General features: G+C 43.5%; 3 protein-coding genes and 1 pseudogene across 5 annotated transcripts; 1 reads left to right on the top strand and 3 right to left on the bottom strand.

Annotated features, from left to right (window-relative positions):
* Positions 1-503: 503 nt before the first annotated feature.
* LOC115684879 (uncharacterized) lies at positions 504-2,564 on the bottom strand. The gene has a single exon (XM_056308469.1). The coding sequence runs from the start codon at positions 2,371-2,373 to the stop codon at positions 1,243-1,245; it is 1,131 nt and encodes a 376-aa protein (XP_056164444.1). The 5' UTR covers positions 2,374-2,564; the 3' UTR covers positions 504-1,242.
* Positions 2,565-3,345: 781 nt separating this feature from the next.
* LOC115684883 (uncharacterized) lies at positions 3,346-5,167 on the bottom strand (annotated as a pseudogene).
* Positions 5,168-7,324: 2,157 nt separating this feature from the next.
* Positions 7,325-8,425, bottom strand: LOC115684958 (uncharacterized). Its single transcript, XM_030609923.2, has one exon. The coding sequence runs from the start codon at positions 8,423-8,425 to the stop codon at positions 7,325-7,327; it is 1,101 nt and encodes a 366-aa protein (XP_030465783.2).
* Positions 8,426-9,903: 1,478 nt separating this feature from the next.
* Positions 9,904-13,399, top strand: LOC115684900 (SAC3 family protein C). 3 transcript variants are annotated; one of them, XM_056308536.1, is made up of 9 exons: positions 9,904-10,249; positions 10,697-10,797; positions 10,939-11,160; positions 11,475-11,705; positions 11,798-11,883; positions 12,001-12,097; positions 12,383-12,475; positions 12,599-12,753; positions 12,964-13,399. In XM_056308536.1, exons 1-9 carry the CDS (start codon positions 9,919-9,921, stop codon positions 12,971-12,973), a joined length of 1,326 nt encoding a protein of 441 aa, XP_056164511.1. In that variant the 5' UTR covers positions 9,904-9,918; the 3' UTR covers positions 12,974-13,399. The 3 variants fall into 3 exon arrangements, with proteins under 3 accessions (XP_056164511.1, XP_056164510.1, XP_030465703.1); XM_056308535.1 differs by having other exon boundaries at positions 12,945-13,399; XM_030609843.2 differs by having other exon boundaries at positions 12,896-13,399.
* Positions 13,400-13,482: the final 83 nt, after the last annotated feature.

The raw sequence follows: 13,482 nt of genomic DNA, 5'->3' as shown, positions 1-13,482 counted from the left end.
ATCAATTGACAAACCTATCTATTCTGGATAAAATCATTAAGGTTGCGTTTGATTATCCGGATTTCTAAACAAGATAGGACTGGATAGGATAGGATAAGAAATCATCGGATTTCTTCATATCCTATCAACTGTTTGGTAGACTACGGATTTAAAGTCGGATAGGATAATTTTTTTTTTTTGCTATTTACGGGTCCGGAGGAGTCGGTGAAGGAAAAAAAGCCAAGAAATTTTTTTGGTGAAAGCGCACAAGGTGTGGGGATGAAGATGACGGCGAGTGGAGCGTAGGGTTTCTGGAAAAATAGGCATTAGAAATCCTATCCAGGTCTATCCCACGCCCCTCTTCGGATTTTTTTATTTGGGCTATATCCAGTCTATATCCGACCTTATCCTATCCTGGACCACCACCAAACACAGGATAGGATAAAACATATCCTATCTTGGCTTTTATCCGGTCGACCAAACGCAGCCTAAGGTGTCAAGATTCATAACTAATGACATCCTAGTTGTCTTCCAAATGAGATGCAATCAGACATCATGTTCTGACTGATGAGAAATATCATATACGTTGAGAAATCTTCCAAAAACTTGTCAGGAGAAATGCTCTAGATACAAAGAAATCTAAGCTAAAACTGAGATTTCTTAGTATACTTTTGTTATTGATATATCATCGTGTTTATGCATTGTCTAGCCAGAAGAAGAAGAAGAAGATGCAAATGGAAGCGCAGACTGCAGGGCACCGAAAATTTGTTTCTTCCCCAACTAAACAACTGAACCGGCGCACATCCCGGATCTTTTGCTAAACAATCCGCTAGCCACAATTGGGCACAGTTTTGCAGATCCAGAGTTTATAATATAACCTTCAACCTTTGGAACTTCGCCCTTAAAGATACCTGATGCAGAATCACATGATGGACACGTCAATCCCTACTTGTCCATTCGACTAGATTTCATAACATGAATGTTTTGCTGAATCTAATTTAGCACCATTGGAACGAGATGGAGGCGATGGATGCTGAGAACTGTCTTCAAAGTCTGGCCCACAGCTCACGACAGATCCATGCATCTTCTAATTCAATCTCTATCACAAAAATTCGGATACAAGTGCATGGGGAGTTTCGAGTTGCCTCCGGCTTTGATGTGAGCATTCAATCAGGCATCCAAACAAATAGACAGGTCAGGAACACAACGATCAGCTTGTGTAGAGAAGATCAATTTAAGACCCCTGATTTTCTATTAAATACTCTATTGTGCAGTGGCAGAGCCCCTGTATATCTCCATCAGATGCGGAACTCGTTCCACATGCTTCATCACGTATCTCTTCATGAACAACTCCTCAGTTAGTCTAAACGGCGTTACAACGGGTTTGTCCACTTTAAGAAGGCCCTTGGACGACAAAAATGTAATCACACCATGCCTTGGCCGAAGCCTTTTGTCGACTGAAAACAGAAGAAGTAGAGGCTGACTGACTATAACCTCTCGGGCTATAGATGCTGTGTTTAGATAAAAATCCACTGTCCTCCTAATCTTCTTTTCGGAAAGAGCCAAACAGTGCGGGCAACGCACAAACATTGACAAGAAATCCTCTTGAGACCAACCCAAACTCTTGAAATTCTCTACCTTCTTATTCCAAGTCGATTCATTCATCGACGACATCACCCTGAGACCATGTATGAAGCTCGTAGAGGACGGTTCCATTCCAAGACCCTTGACGGATTCAACAAAAGAAGCCACCTTCTCAACCTTCGTCACTAATGTCCTAGGTTGATACAGCATCAGAATCGCTATATCATCAAATCTCACTCCCTCCCTTATCAAGAGATCGATATTAGGTTCCAAAAGGTACTTGCGGTCAACAGTTAAAAGCCATGAACAGCGCTTAATCGCAACATCCAACGCACCGGAGGTCCTCAGATACTTCTTGAGGAATTCAATCTGCGGTTTATAGTACGAGTTCAAGCTTCTCCAAAAGAACTTACTGTTCCCAGCTATTGTAGCGAGCAAGACCGATTCCGATAATCCGACTTCACGGAAATACTCCAACTTCGGCTTGAGATTCGATTCCACGTTCGACAGGAGGAGCGACGGTGTATTAGTGACCAATTTGGCCATCTGGGCTTTGCCGAATTCGCGGGAACGCAAGAACCTGAGCACGGAATCGGCCTTTTCGACGCCATTTTGGTGGGCACCGAGTTTCTGAGCGACGGAAACAGCGGACTCCAAAGGAAGATCAAGCGATTTCACGAGACAATCAACCAATGCCGATGAGGAAGAAGGCGGCGGCGGCGACTTCGGAGGTTTAAGGAGCGCGGCCGTGGTTTCAAGAAAGCGCCTTTGGGCGAACAAGAAGAGATTTTTAGCTGAAACTCTGAACATTTGTGGAATCGGAATGGATCCCAGCACAGCGATGGGCGCAATGCGTAAAGGGTTCTTGGGATTCGAGCGGATGGAGATTGAAATTTTACCTCAGTCGGCGATTCGCCTCCTCTGCTTTTCGAGTCTCTTCTGCTTTGTGTAAGGAGGAGGTTGGGGAGCGATTGGGTTTCTGTTCTAGGGTTTTGCCGAAAAGGTGACTTTTTATTATTATTATTATTATGGCAGTAGCCGTTAGAGTACTTTTGGGTAAAAGAATATGTGTTGATTTTTTTTTTTGGATAATAAATATGTGTTGATTTTACTTGCTGCAATTGCTTATGAGATGATGATTCGACTAGTGCCATTGCCATGTGAATCCCATTGCATTTTTGTTTTCCAAAATTTGTTCTTTGATTTAATTGAGTTTGATTGACTTAGCTCTAAGCTTCACTTCGTCGCAAATTCATAGATTTGTGAGGAGTCAGAGTGCAAAGTGAAATCTTCTCTTTCCCATTTGGCCAACCCCCACAAGCAGAGTCTTGAGGCCGAAGAACCTCTGGTCCTAGACCGTGCGACTCGTGCAATACCTAAGATCAGGTTGTCGAAATCGCATGCAAGACTAGTGGCATAGAGAAGTTAAAACCGAGTTATCTTGGCTATTTGATATGAGGTGAGTCATGGTGGAGGGCACGGTGGACCTGAGTATTGTCCTTTACGTCGGAAGGCTATGGCATTATCCGGGGTGGCTAATTGAACTTTGAAAGGAAAAAAATTGACATTGGATGGATATTTTCTTCTACAGTGGACGGTGACAGTGAAGGCTTTGGTGACTGTGAATCACCTGCTAAATGTAGCCCTAGCTTAAAAGTGAACCAGGATAAACCTTGTATCTCGATTTTTCTTTCTCGCCTTTTTACTCTCTATTTCGTTGTGCATCTCATTTTAACAATTGTGACTGCAGAGAATGTTGGCAATGTTCTGAAAAGGCAAGACTTCGCAAGAAGATTGGCCATTGCTAAACGTTAATCATGCACGATACAATACAAAACAATGCGGGGAACGCAATGGCATTCCCCTTTCAAGGGCTAGAGAGGCTGCATTGCAAGAAACCTCATAATGGACACAGTTTCTCCTTGAATCAACTAAAGTAAATGGAGTTCTAACAGCTTGTCCTCGGACAGGACATACTCTGGAGACTGCCGTGAATCTCGTTCACAAGCATGCCTGCATGATAAGGAGTGTCCAGAGCAAGATGTTAGCAGATTGAGGTGCACGGCAATATCAACAGCAGAGAGGGCAGTTAAACATACTGCTTTTCTAGAAGCTCTGTTCTTACATGCAAACTTATGTTTTGCGCAGCACTTCAATATCTGATTGCGCCGGGATGATCGCTATTCAACAGACAGGAGAATCACCCAATAGATGCCGCAAGTAAATCGGAAGTCCCAGGTACCCTCCTGCTTCGATGCGATCAATCAAGCTTTCTCATAAAAATAGACAGGACTGCCAACCCGACAATCAGCTCATGCAGAAGCGTTAAATTGAGGTCCTTGAATTTCTATCAGATAACTCTTTCATGCGGTGGCAGAGGCCCTGTATATCTCCATCAGATGCGGAACTTGTTCCAGGTGCTTCATCACGTATTTCTCCAAGAACAGCTTTTTGGATAGTTTAAACGGCATCACAATGGATTTTTGCTTTTTAAGAAGGCCCTTGGACCGAAGAACTGTAACCACACGATGCCTCGGCCAAAGCCTTTTGTCGACTGAAAACTGAAGAGATAGAGGCTGACCGACGATAACCTCCCTAGCGATCGATGCGGTATTGAGATAAAAATCCACTGTCCTCCTAATCTTCTTCTCGGAAAGAGCCCAACACAGCGGGCGACGCACGAACATGGACCAGCACTCCTCTTGAGACCAACCCAAACTCTTGAAATTCTCCACCTTCTTATGCCAAGTCGACTCCTTCAACGACGACATCACTCGGAGACCATGTATGAAATTCGCAGAGGACGGCTCCATCCCAAGACCCTTGATGAATTCAACAACAGAAGCCATCTTCTCCACATTCATCATTAGCACCCCAGGTTGATACAACATCAGATGCGACACGTCCTCCGATCTCACCCCCTCCCTTATCAGAAGCTCGATGTTAGGCTCCAAGGCATACTTGTGATTGCTAGTCAAGAGCCACGAACACCGCTTAATCGCGTTATCCAACTCATTGGAGGTCCTCAGGTACTTCCTGAGGAAATCGACCTGCCGCTTATAGTACGAATCCAAGCTTCTGGTGAAGAACCTGCTGTTCCCGGCGATCGTACCGAGCAAGACCGGATCCGACACCCCGATCCCGCGGAAATACTCCAATTTCGGCTTGAGGGTCGATTCCACGCTCGACAGGAGGAGCGACGGCCCGTTGACGACCAACTTCGCGATCTGCGCATCGCCGAACCCGCAGGAACCCGATCACGGAATCGGCTCTTGCGGCGCCGTTTCGGTGGGCGCCGAGCTTCCGGGAGATGGAAGCGGCGGATTCCAGAGGAAGGCCGAGCGATTTCACGAGACGATCGACCGCCGGCGGCGGCGGCGGCGGCGAAGACGTTGCCAGAGAGCGTTTTGGGGCGAACAAGAAGAGATTTTTAGCCGGAAATTTGAACATTGAGGGGAGCAGAAGTTGAGCTTACCTTGCTGTTCCTCTGCTGCGCGATTCGGACCATTTGATGTTTCCTTGGTCGGTCGCTGGTTCTTCTTCTGCTTCGTGGGAGAAGGTGGGCTGGATTGGCTTCTGTGTCTAGGGTTTTGCCGATGCGTAGCCGTTGAAGGTCCCCGTCCTTTCTTTTTAAAGAAGGGAAAATGCTATCTGACATTTCAAATTTATGTCGATACATTTATCCTGTAATTTTTTTTATAACATAAAAAATCCCAAAATTTTATATTTACGCGACACGTTTACCATCAATCTAGATTCCGTCGATGAGCAAATATGCCTCCATGTGGGCGACATACGACAAATGGTATTGACATGGCGCCCACACACTAAAGTGAAAGAAACGACGTCGTTTTGGCTAAAACATTATCTACCGGAACATTAACGGAGGGAGGGTAAGTGTTTCGCGGGGTACAAGTGTGTACTTTTCTTTATGTTAGAATAAAAAGTTTAGAAAAAAATCTGTCACGGTAAGTATGGTTTGGAGTTTTTTATGTTGAAAAAAAAAAAGGATAAATCTGTCGCGGTGAGCATAGTTTTAGATTTTTGGTAGCTTTACACTTTAACAAAAATAAACCCTGCAAACATAGCATTCACCGTCCGACCAAACAAACATAGCATTCACCAACATTACTTCTTTGGAGACCCATGCTATTACTTACCACCACATATTACATTTGATGGCTTTGCCAATTAAATCAATAGAACATTGTCATTGTAGATTATGCCTTTGAAATTAAAGAGGGGTCGATCGATGTTAAAAAAAAGTCAGTACATCTATACAAGCATTAGCGAATTCCCATTTCTTATATGTCACGTAGAATTCATCTCATGGTAATAAGTTTCGAGTTTGTATATTGCTCTAGTTAGTTATATTCTCGATTCCTACTCAGCAATTTTTCCTCAAGTGTTAGTAGACTATGACTCTGATGTTCGCCATCGTGTCGGTAATTGCGCGTGTATTAGTGGATACTCCGCAAAAAAACCAAACATTGGCAACTTCTCCAAAAGGCTTAAAAGGTTAATAGTAAGGTAAGTAGTATCTTCTCAACCGATACGGGTGATCATTCGTTTGTCATGGTCAAAGTCAGTATGCCGCAGTGAGAAGCAAACAAGCAACTGGTTCAAATCAAAACAACCTTCATTAACCAGTTTATCCCCTTCCATTTATTGCCAATGGCTTGGAAAATTGATCTGCTTAATGCTAACTAGGCTTAGGTTGGGCCAATGTTCTTTTCAGTCCGCAACTTCCAAGAAGCCGCAACAATTGATTCGAACTTTCGACAAGAACTCAACGATGCAGCCTCAGAGCATGTCATGAGCATAGCTTTCATGGATCCATCTATTTTATGGAGGCAAGTACATGAGCATGTTCATGATCAAGATTCAATAAAACAGAGAAGCTGATCATTTCAATACAAAGAAAATGTCGTGCAGAATACAGAGTCTTCATAATATGTGCATGAGTACCTTCAATGTTCTATCATAGGTACTGCAGCAAGAGATTCCATCTTTCTACCTAGTTGTAATAGCAGGTTTCATCGAGGCTCTAAAGGCAGACATATATATAAAGCGAGGGATACACGGGGAGTGGTTTAGCAAAACAAGTATTACATCGAGCATGGGAGTAGCGTTTCCTTCATGTGTTTAGACTAGAGTATTTCGGGAGAAACCCTTCTCAGTTCATGCAATTTAGGCATCCCAGAAAACTTCTTGGCCATTCTCAAGGGCTTCTCCAATGCTAAAGCCCAAAGGAGCGTATCATCTGTGAACTTAGGTAACTTGGCATTGCCGATCATATGCTGTCTTGGATCTCTTTATTTACCACCTTTTCCCCCATAAATATGCCAGAAACGAGTGAGCATCCAGAATTTCCAAATTCCAATTACCGCAGCCAACTGGAGTGACTTAGATCATCGTTTACATACTGCCCCACGTCTCATTCATAGACAGTAGACACCACTGCATATGAGAGAGAAGGAAAACTACAAAGCTTCTCGAGACACAGTGGCAACACCAATGCCAGGGGATATGGACTGACCTTTTCCGAGTAAAGTGAGAGATAGGACTGACTAGCAAAGTATCACCCAATAAGGCACAGATTCAACAAAGTCCAGTTTCACAATCTTACCAGACCATTTCAAGTTGCTTCCTTGATTGACACAACAGTTATTCATCAAGCTGCTATCAAGCAGACAGGATCCCCAACCCGACAATCAGCTCATGCAGAAGCGAACAAATGTCCCTCGTATTTTCGGTTCTCCTATGGGGTCACAGAGCCTCTGAATATCTCCATCAGATGGGGAACCTGGTCCAAGTGCCTCATCACATGATTCTCCAGGAACAACTTATCAGACAGTTTAAACAGATTGATAATTCTTCGATCCTTTTCGAGCAAGCCCTCGGACAACAAGACTTTAATCACGTTATGCCTAGGCTGAAGCCTTTTGTCTATCGAATACGTAAGAGACAGTGGATGAAACACTATGTCCTCCTGAGCTATCAATTCCACTACTCTCCTAACCTTGTCCTCCGAGACAGTCAAGAAACGGGGATACCGCATAAACATAGACACGACATCCTCTTGACACCAGCCCAAGCTCTTGAAAAACTCCACCTTGTTATGCCAAGTCGACTCGTTCATCGACAACATCACCCTCACGGCCTTCACAAACTTCATCGACCCCGGCTCGAACCCGAACCTTTTGACAGATTCGACAACGGAAGCTATCCTATCAACCTTGAGTGTCAGAGCTCTCGGTTGCCGGATCATCAGCAGCGATATGTCATCGATGCTTACTCCTTCGCTCATCAAGAGCTTGATGTTCGGGCCCAAATTACGCCTGTGATTCGCAGTCAAGAGCCACAAGTTGCGCCTGATGGCGGTATCGAACGCATCCGAGCTCCTGAGATACTTCTTGAGGAAATCAATCTGGGGTTTCAAGAACGAATCCACGCTCTTGTTAAAGACCGCAGGGTTCACGGCCATGGCGCTGAGCAAGACCGAACCCGACACCCCGCTCTCGCGGAGGAACTGCATCTGTGGCTTGAGGGTCGACTCCACGTCAGACAGGAGCAGCGACGGCCGCTTCGCGATCAATTTCGCGAGCCGCGCCTCGTCGTAGCCGCAGGATTTCAAGAACCCAAGCACGGAACTGGCTCTCTCGACGTCGTCCGGGACCTTGCCGTCGATTCTGAGCTTCTTGCAGATCGAAACGGTGGACTCTAAGGGCAGGCCGAGCGATTCCACGAGGCGATCGAGCAGCGGCGACGGCGAATGTGGAGCTTTGAGAAGCGTAGACCATGTGACCAGGAGGCGCTTGGGGAAGACGGAGTAGAGATTTCCATTGAAGAAGTGGAGCATTTTGGGAATCAGCATCGAGATTCAAATGGGTTTTGCTTCAGGATTCAAATTGCATTACCTGGAAGAAGAAGATGATGATGAAGGTGATGATGAAGGTGATGATGCGATTCCTTTGATTTTCCATGTCGCTGAGCTTTGTCCTTCTTGCGGGTGGGTTGTTGGGGGCTTCTAAATTCTAATTACTTTAGATAACCATACAAATGTTCCCACGATTTTGGCTTAGTGATTCCCAACTTCTACTTTATTTAGTATGGCTCCCCGAACTTTATCTCGACATGTAATATTAATTCTGAACTTTTAATTTGTTCAATGTCGTTCCTGAACTTTTCGTATATGAAAACGTTCGATGTTATCTCTCCGTCAATTCTGATTCAAGGATAGCATTAGATAATTTTATACGATGCAAGGATTAAATTGAATATGTACAAAAAATTCAGAGGCCACGTTGAAAAAAGTTCAGGGATCATATTGAACAGTGAGTTACGATTCATGGGCACATTAAATAAATTAAAAATTCAGTATCGTATTATACATTAAATCAAAGTTTAGAGATCAATTATGTCATTTTTTTCACATACTTACGATCTCGATCCATAGACGAAATACAATCGTACCCATCGAATTTCGAAAAGTCAATAAGTTCAAGTAACCTTCTTTTCACATATTTTTTTAAAACTAATTTTCACATTTTGTTTGGCAAGGGATAAAAATAGGAGTTTTGTCTATGGAAAAGGAGAAATTTGAGAGATGATTCATAGATCACATTATCTGCATCTTGGTAAGAAAGAAGGAAAAGATCGAGAGTCTATATGTGTTGCAACCAAACTTGAATTTGGGAGAGTAGATCATCACATTCATCATGCTCACGAAGGCTCGCTCGAGAAAGCAAGGTCGTCTTTCTCAAGTACCATCTAGATCAAGCGAGATCTTGATCCAAGCTTGTCGATGATGGCGAGCATGATCTCCTCCGTCTTTGAGATGAATCTCTTAAAGCTAACAATGTTGTCGCGATGGTTACACCAATGAAAGACGGAGTCCAACTGCTGCAATGATGATGGAGGCCGCAACAACGGTTGGAGGCAAAGTCACCATGCAATGGCTGATCGAGAAAGAATACTTGACGTGGTAAGTAAGAACATTGGCGTCTATTGTTGTGCATGTCGGTCTTGTAAATCACCTTAATTGATATGTATAGATATCGATATCACCTAATCATAGATCAAATTATGCGAGCATGTTTATGAACTATGTGAAGTATAGCTCAAATGTTCCAATGCAAAAAAATTCCACGAATTAGGCAAAATCCCATTTTCGATCCCTAAATTTGCATGTTCTCACCAATCAAGCACCTAAACTTTTCATCTGATTAATCAGATTTAGAAAAGAATAATCTTGATTAGAAAAATTTACGGAAGTGCAATGTCCAAAGTGGGACACCTTATTCTTATAAAAGTTTCAATTCAATCCCGATCGAGGCGTTCTTCTCGTCGACCATGGAGAGACGGCAGCAGCAGCAGCAGAATCCTCGTCGGAACCCCTCTTCTTCTTCTTCTTCTTCTTCTTCAAGCCACTCATCCAACCACAGGTGGCGATATCGACCTCCTCCCAACAGGACCGGCGGCGATGCTCGAGCGCGTCATCGCAAAGATTCGTACCTCGTCGATTCCGGAGACGCGACGGCGCATGCCTCCGAGGCCGTCGCCGGGAGCTCAACGGGCAATCGGGAGCGGCGAGAACAGCGCCGGCGTGATCAGGATCGAGAGGATGGGCGAGACTGTGGTGAATTCGCGTCCGTAGTCGGGACTTGCCCTTACATGTGCCCTGGTTAGTTGTCAAAATCTCTGCTTTTGGTGATTTCCGATTGCTTTGTTTCGCTCTCCTTAGTAGTCGCATGATGGGTTTGGGCTAAATCAGTGGTGTGATCCCGTAGCATTGAAAGTCGGTAGATGAGATGTGAAATTTAGGGTCGGAAGATTGCTGCCCCTCCTCTGCTACTACTACATTTGGGTCGATGACTTGGCCGGTGAAATACTTGGTCGCAGTTTTTTCAGCGACGAGGCGTGTTTAGTCCAATTCAAGTTCCTCGAGTCGAGTTTCTTTGAGGTGCCGTTTAAATGGTCCCGGTCATGAAATCTCTTGCACTAGTGCAGGGGAGCTGAGATTGGTTGTGTGAATGCTTTACCCTTTTCTGGGGTTCAGATTGTTATGTTTTTTGTATGGCTGTTCAGCAATGTGTCATATTTCGTGCGATTTATTTGGCACATATTGCAGTGGGGGAGATGGCCCAGCGTGAACGGTTACGCGATTTAGCTGTGTTTGAGAGGTTGCATGGTAATCCGGTGAAAACATCTCCCGAACTTGCTGTCAAAAAGGTAGACTTTACTTCGTTTTTACTTCTAGCGAAGGGTGTAACTTCTTTTTTGAGAAATATGAATGAATTGCTCTGGGAATTTCCCCGGAAACAAAACTTATGTGACTTAAATGGTGAAATTGCCTTGGATCAATGTCTCTAGTTTTGCAGGACAATATCCACGAAGCATGTGCAGTTATCGGATATACGACCTTTTTCAGTGTTGGGAAGCACTCTAGATTACCTTATGGGCTTGATGAATTCTACACCAGAGCCTTTTGAAACAGTTCATGACTTCATATTTGACAGAACGCGTTCCATAAGACAAGACCTGAGCATGCAGAATATAGTTGACAAAAGAGTGATTCATATGTACGAGAAAATGGTATGCTCCTCTTGGTGAGACTTCTGCACATTTCTCTGATTCTTCCTCTGGCTGTGAACGAACCAATTAACTCATGTTTCGGGCATTTACTTATAGAACATGAAAGTGGAACAAAACTAAACTTTCAAACTCATAAAAATTTTACTAGGCACGGTCAAGATGCTGGTATTTAATCTACTGGAAAGATGATGTGGCGATATGACTCCTCTTGCAATTGACAATCTAAAGCTTTCCGGGTTGTGCTGTAGAATGACATGGTTCCCTGTCTGTCTGTCTGTCTGTCTGTCTGTCTGTCTGTCTTAATGTTCTTGCAGGTTAATTTTCATGTCATTTCTCACCACAAGCTTAGAGTTAGTAGCAGTGGACCCAACAGTTTCAATATCTCTTCATTGCATCACCTCAATAGGGAGCAGCTAGCGAAGGTGTTGACATCTTTATACAATCTTTATGATCTGAATCGAGATCCTAACTCTATGCACAAGAACGAACCAGAGTATCGCTCACTTTATGTGCTGCTTTGTCTCAATTCTGAAAGCCTTCCAGAGGTTTGAATATTAAGTTAATCGTGTCTTATACTGTTAATTCCTCGCATTTTTTGGCGCTAGATGAGTAAGAGCCACTTCCTCTTCACTGACAGGGTGAGAGACTTTCTTTGTTCTTTCGTCGTGTGCCTACTCCTGTTATCAAGTCTAAAGAAATGTCTTTCGCGAGAAGAATTTTGAGGTGCGTTTATAACCTATCTGTCTTGGTAACTTAATATTTTATGTATCCTGTTATTCATGATGATTTTTCGTGTTAATTGCATGAGCCGAGCTTTCAGAAATTATTTCTACTTGGCAGATATTTCAGGACGGGCAATTATAACCGCTTCTTTAGTACCATAGCAGCTGAGGCGTCCTATCTCCAGTATTGTGCCCTCGAACCTTATATTGATAAGGTTGTCCAATTATACTGTTTCTCTTATGGCCTCTTCTTTTGGTGTTCTAGTCGTATAAACTTTTACTGGAACCATTCCCTTCTTGGACCCAGGGAGAGATGATGGGCATCATCTTTTCTTGCTCACCATATAATCTTTCAAATTGACCTGTTTTGCAAAGCAGTTCTCTTTATTGGTGAATAGATTGCATTGGGTTGTATATCTTTAAAGTAAATATATATATTTTTTCGTCACTTAACCCTATTTGAGTTTTTGGTTGGTAATTAAATTTGCTTACTATGAAAGGTTCGAGCTCTGGCTGTTTTATGCATTAATAATGGCGGCTACAAGCTTCATCCATACCCGATAGCTCATCTATCTAATCTCCTGATGATGGAGGTATGGCCTCTTCATATAAAAATGACTTAACTAATGTACTCATGTCATGTAGTACTCTCCCTGAGTTTGTTTATCTGTATTTTTCTCCACCTTGAATTTATTGAAGAATTTTTACTTCCCTAGGAATCAGAAGTGGAGTCGTTCTGCAATGCATGCGGCCTTGAGACCTCCATAGACGAACAGGGAAATAAGGTTTTACCCACCAAACAGCCGGCCTTCAATCATCCAAAGGCAGGACACGAGACGTATGGCTTTTCGGGTTTGGAAAATATTTGCAGGTAAATTTGTTAGCTCGACAAGTTTTTAGGCTCATTTCTTCTTGCTATGGAGCTTTAATCAGTCAATTACTGTGTCTTAGTTTCGATATGGTATAAATCCTGTTGCTACTAATCATCACATTGTGGGTCCCTCTTATTTTAGGGGGAGAGAAGCTGAAGAGAATGTCTGAAACATTGATCCATTCATCTAGGGGTCACTTACTCTTACAGGACTCTCTGAATTGCCGGCAAGTAACGACAAATTCAGAAGCGTAGGATCTTCTATGGCCATTCGATATCTTCAGGTCACAAGATCCAACCCGAGGGGCAAAAGTTCAATAGGACGTCCTTCTCACATGTTCTCATCGCTTGCCATCCCAAAGAGCTCCTAAACCTGATTCAACTCAAAGGTGTACTCCTCCAGGCTACCCTTTGGCTTACTGACGATCCTCACTTCATCTCCGAGTCTAGGAATGAAGAAAATAAGCTCCCTACCTTCGAAATTTGCTTGCTATAATTATCGGCTCTTCAAATGGCTTTGATCCGAATCAATATGTTGTGTCACATCCGTCAGCTGTGCGTTGGTGAAGTACATGACTGCCCCAATAGTTTGACTATGTATGTCCGTACTGTGCTAATAACAGATTGGTCTTCCTTGTTCTGATTATCGTGGGAATTAACCACAAGGTTTCAATGCATCAATTGGCTTTTGATGTAAACCAAGGTCGGTACTAGACGACACCTTCACAA

This window comes from Syzygium oleosum, unplaced genomic scaffold, assembly GCF_021117445.2.
Source record: "Syzygium oleosum isolate NSW1041296 unplaced genomic scaffold, Sole_v2.1 Sole_v2.02, whole genome shotgun sequence".
Taxonomy (NCBI): Eukaryota; Viridiplantae; Streptophyta; class Magnoliopsida; order Myrtales; family Myrtaceae; genus Syzygium; species Syzygium oleosum.
This window is presented reverse-complemented; position numbering and strand designations above follow the sequence as displayed.

Excerpts from the sequence above, each read along its gene's own strand:
- LOC115684879 (XM_056308469.1), bottom strand. The coding sequence starts at position 2,373 with ATGTTCAGAGTTTCAGCTAAAAATCTCTTCTTGTTCGCCCAAAGGCGC.
- LOC115684958 (XM_030609923.2), bottom strand. The coding sequence starts at position 8,425 with ATGCTCCACTTCTTCAATGGAAATCTCTACTCCGTCTTCCCCAAGCGC.
- LOC115684900 (XM_056308535.1), top strand. The coding sequence starts at position 9,919 with ATGGAGAGACGGCAGCAGCAGCAGCAGAATCCTCGTCGGAACCCCTCT. Across the intron at positions 10,250-10,696 it reads TTGCCCTTACATGTGCCCTG|TGGGGGAGATGGCCCAGCGT; the intron begins GTTAGTTGTCAA and ends CACATATTGCAG. Across the intron at positions 11,884-12,000 it reads TTCGCGAGAAGAATTTTGAG|ATATTTCAGGACGGGCAATT; the intron begins GTGCGTTTATAA and ends TCTACTTGGCAG.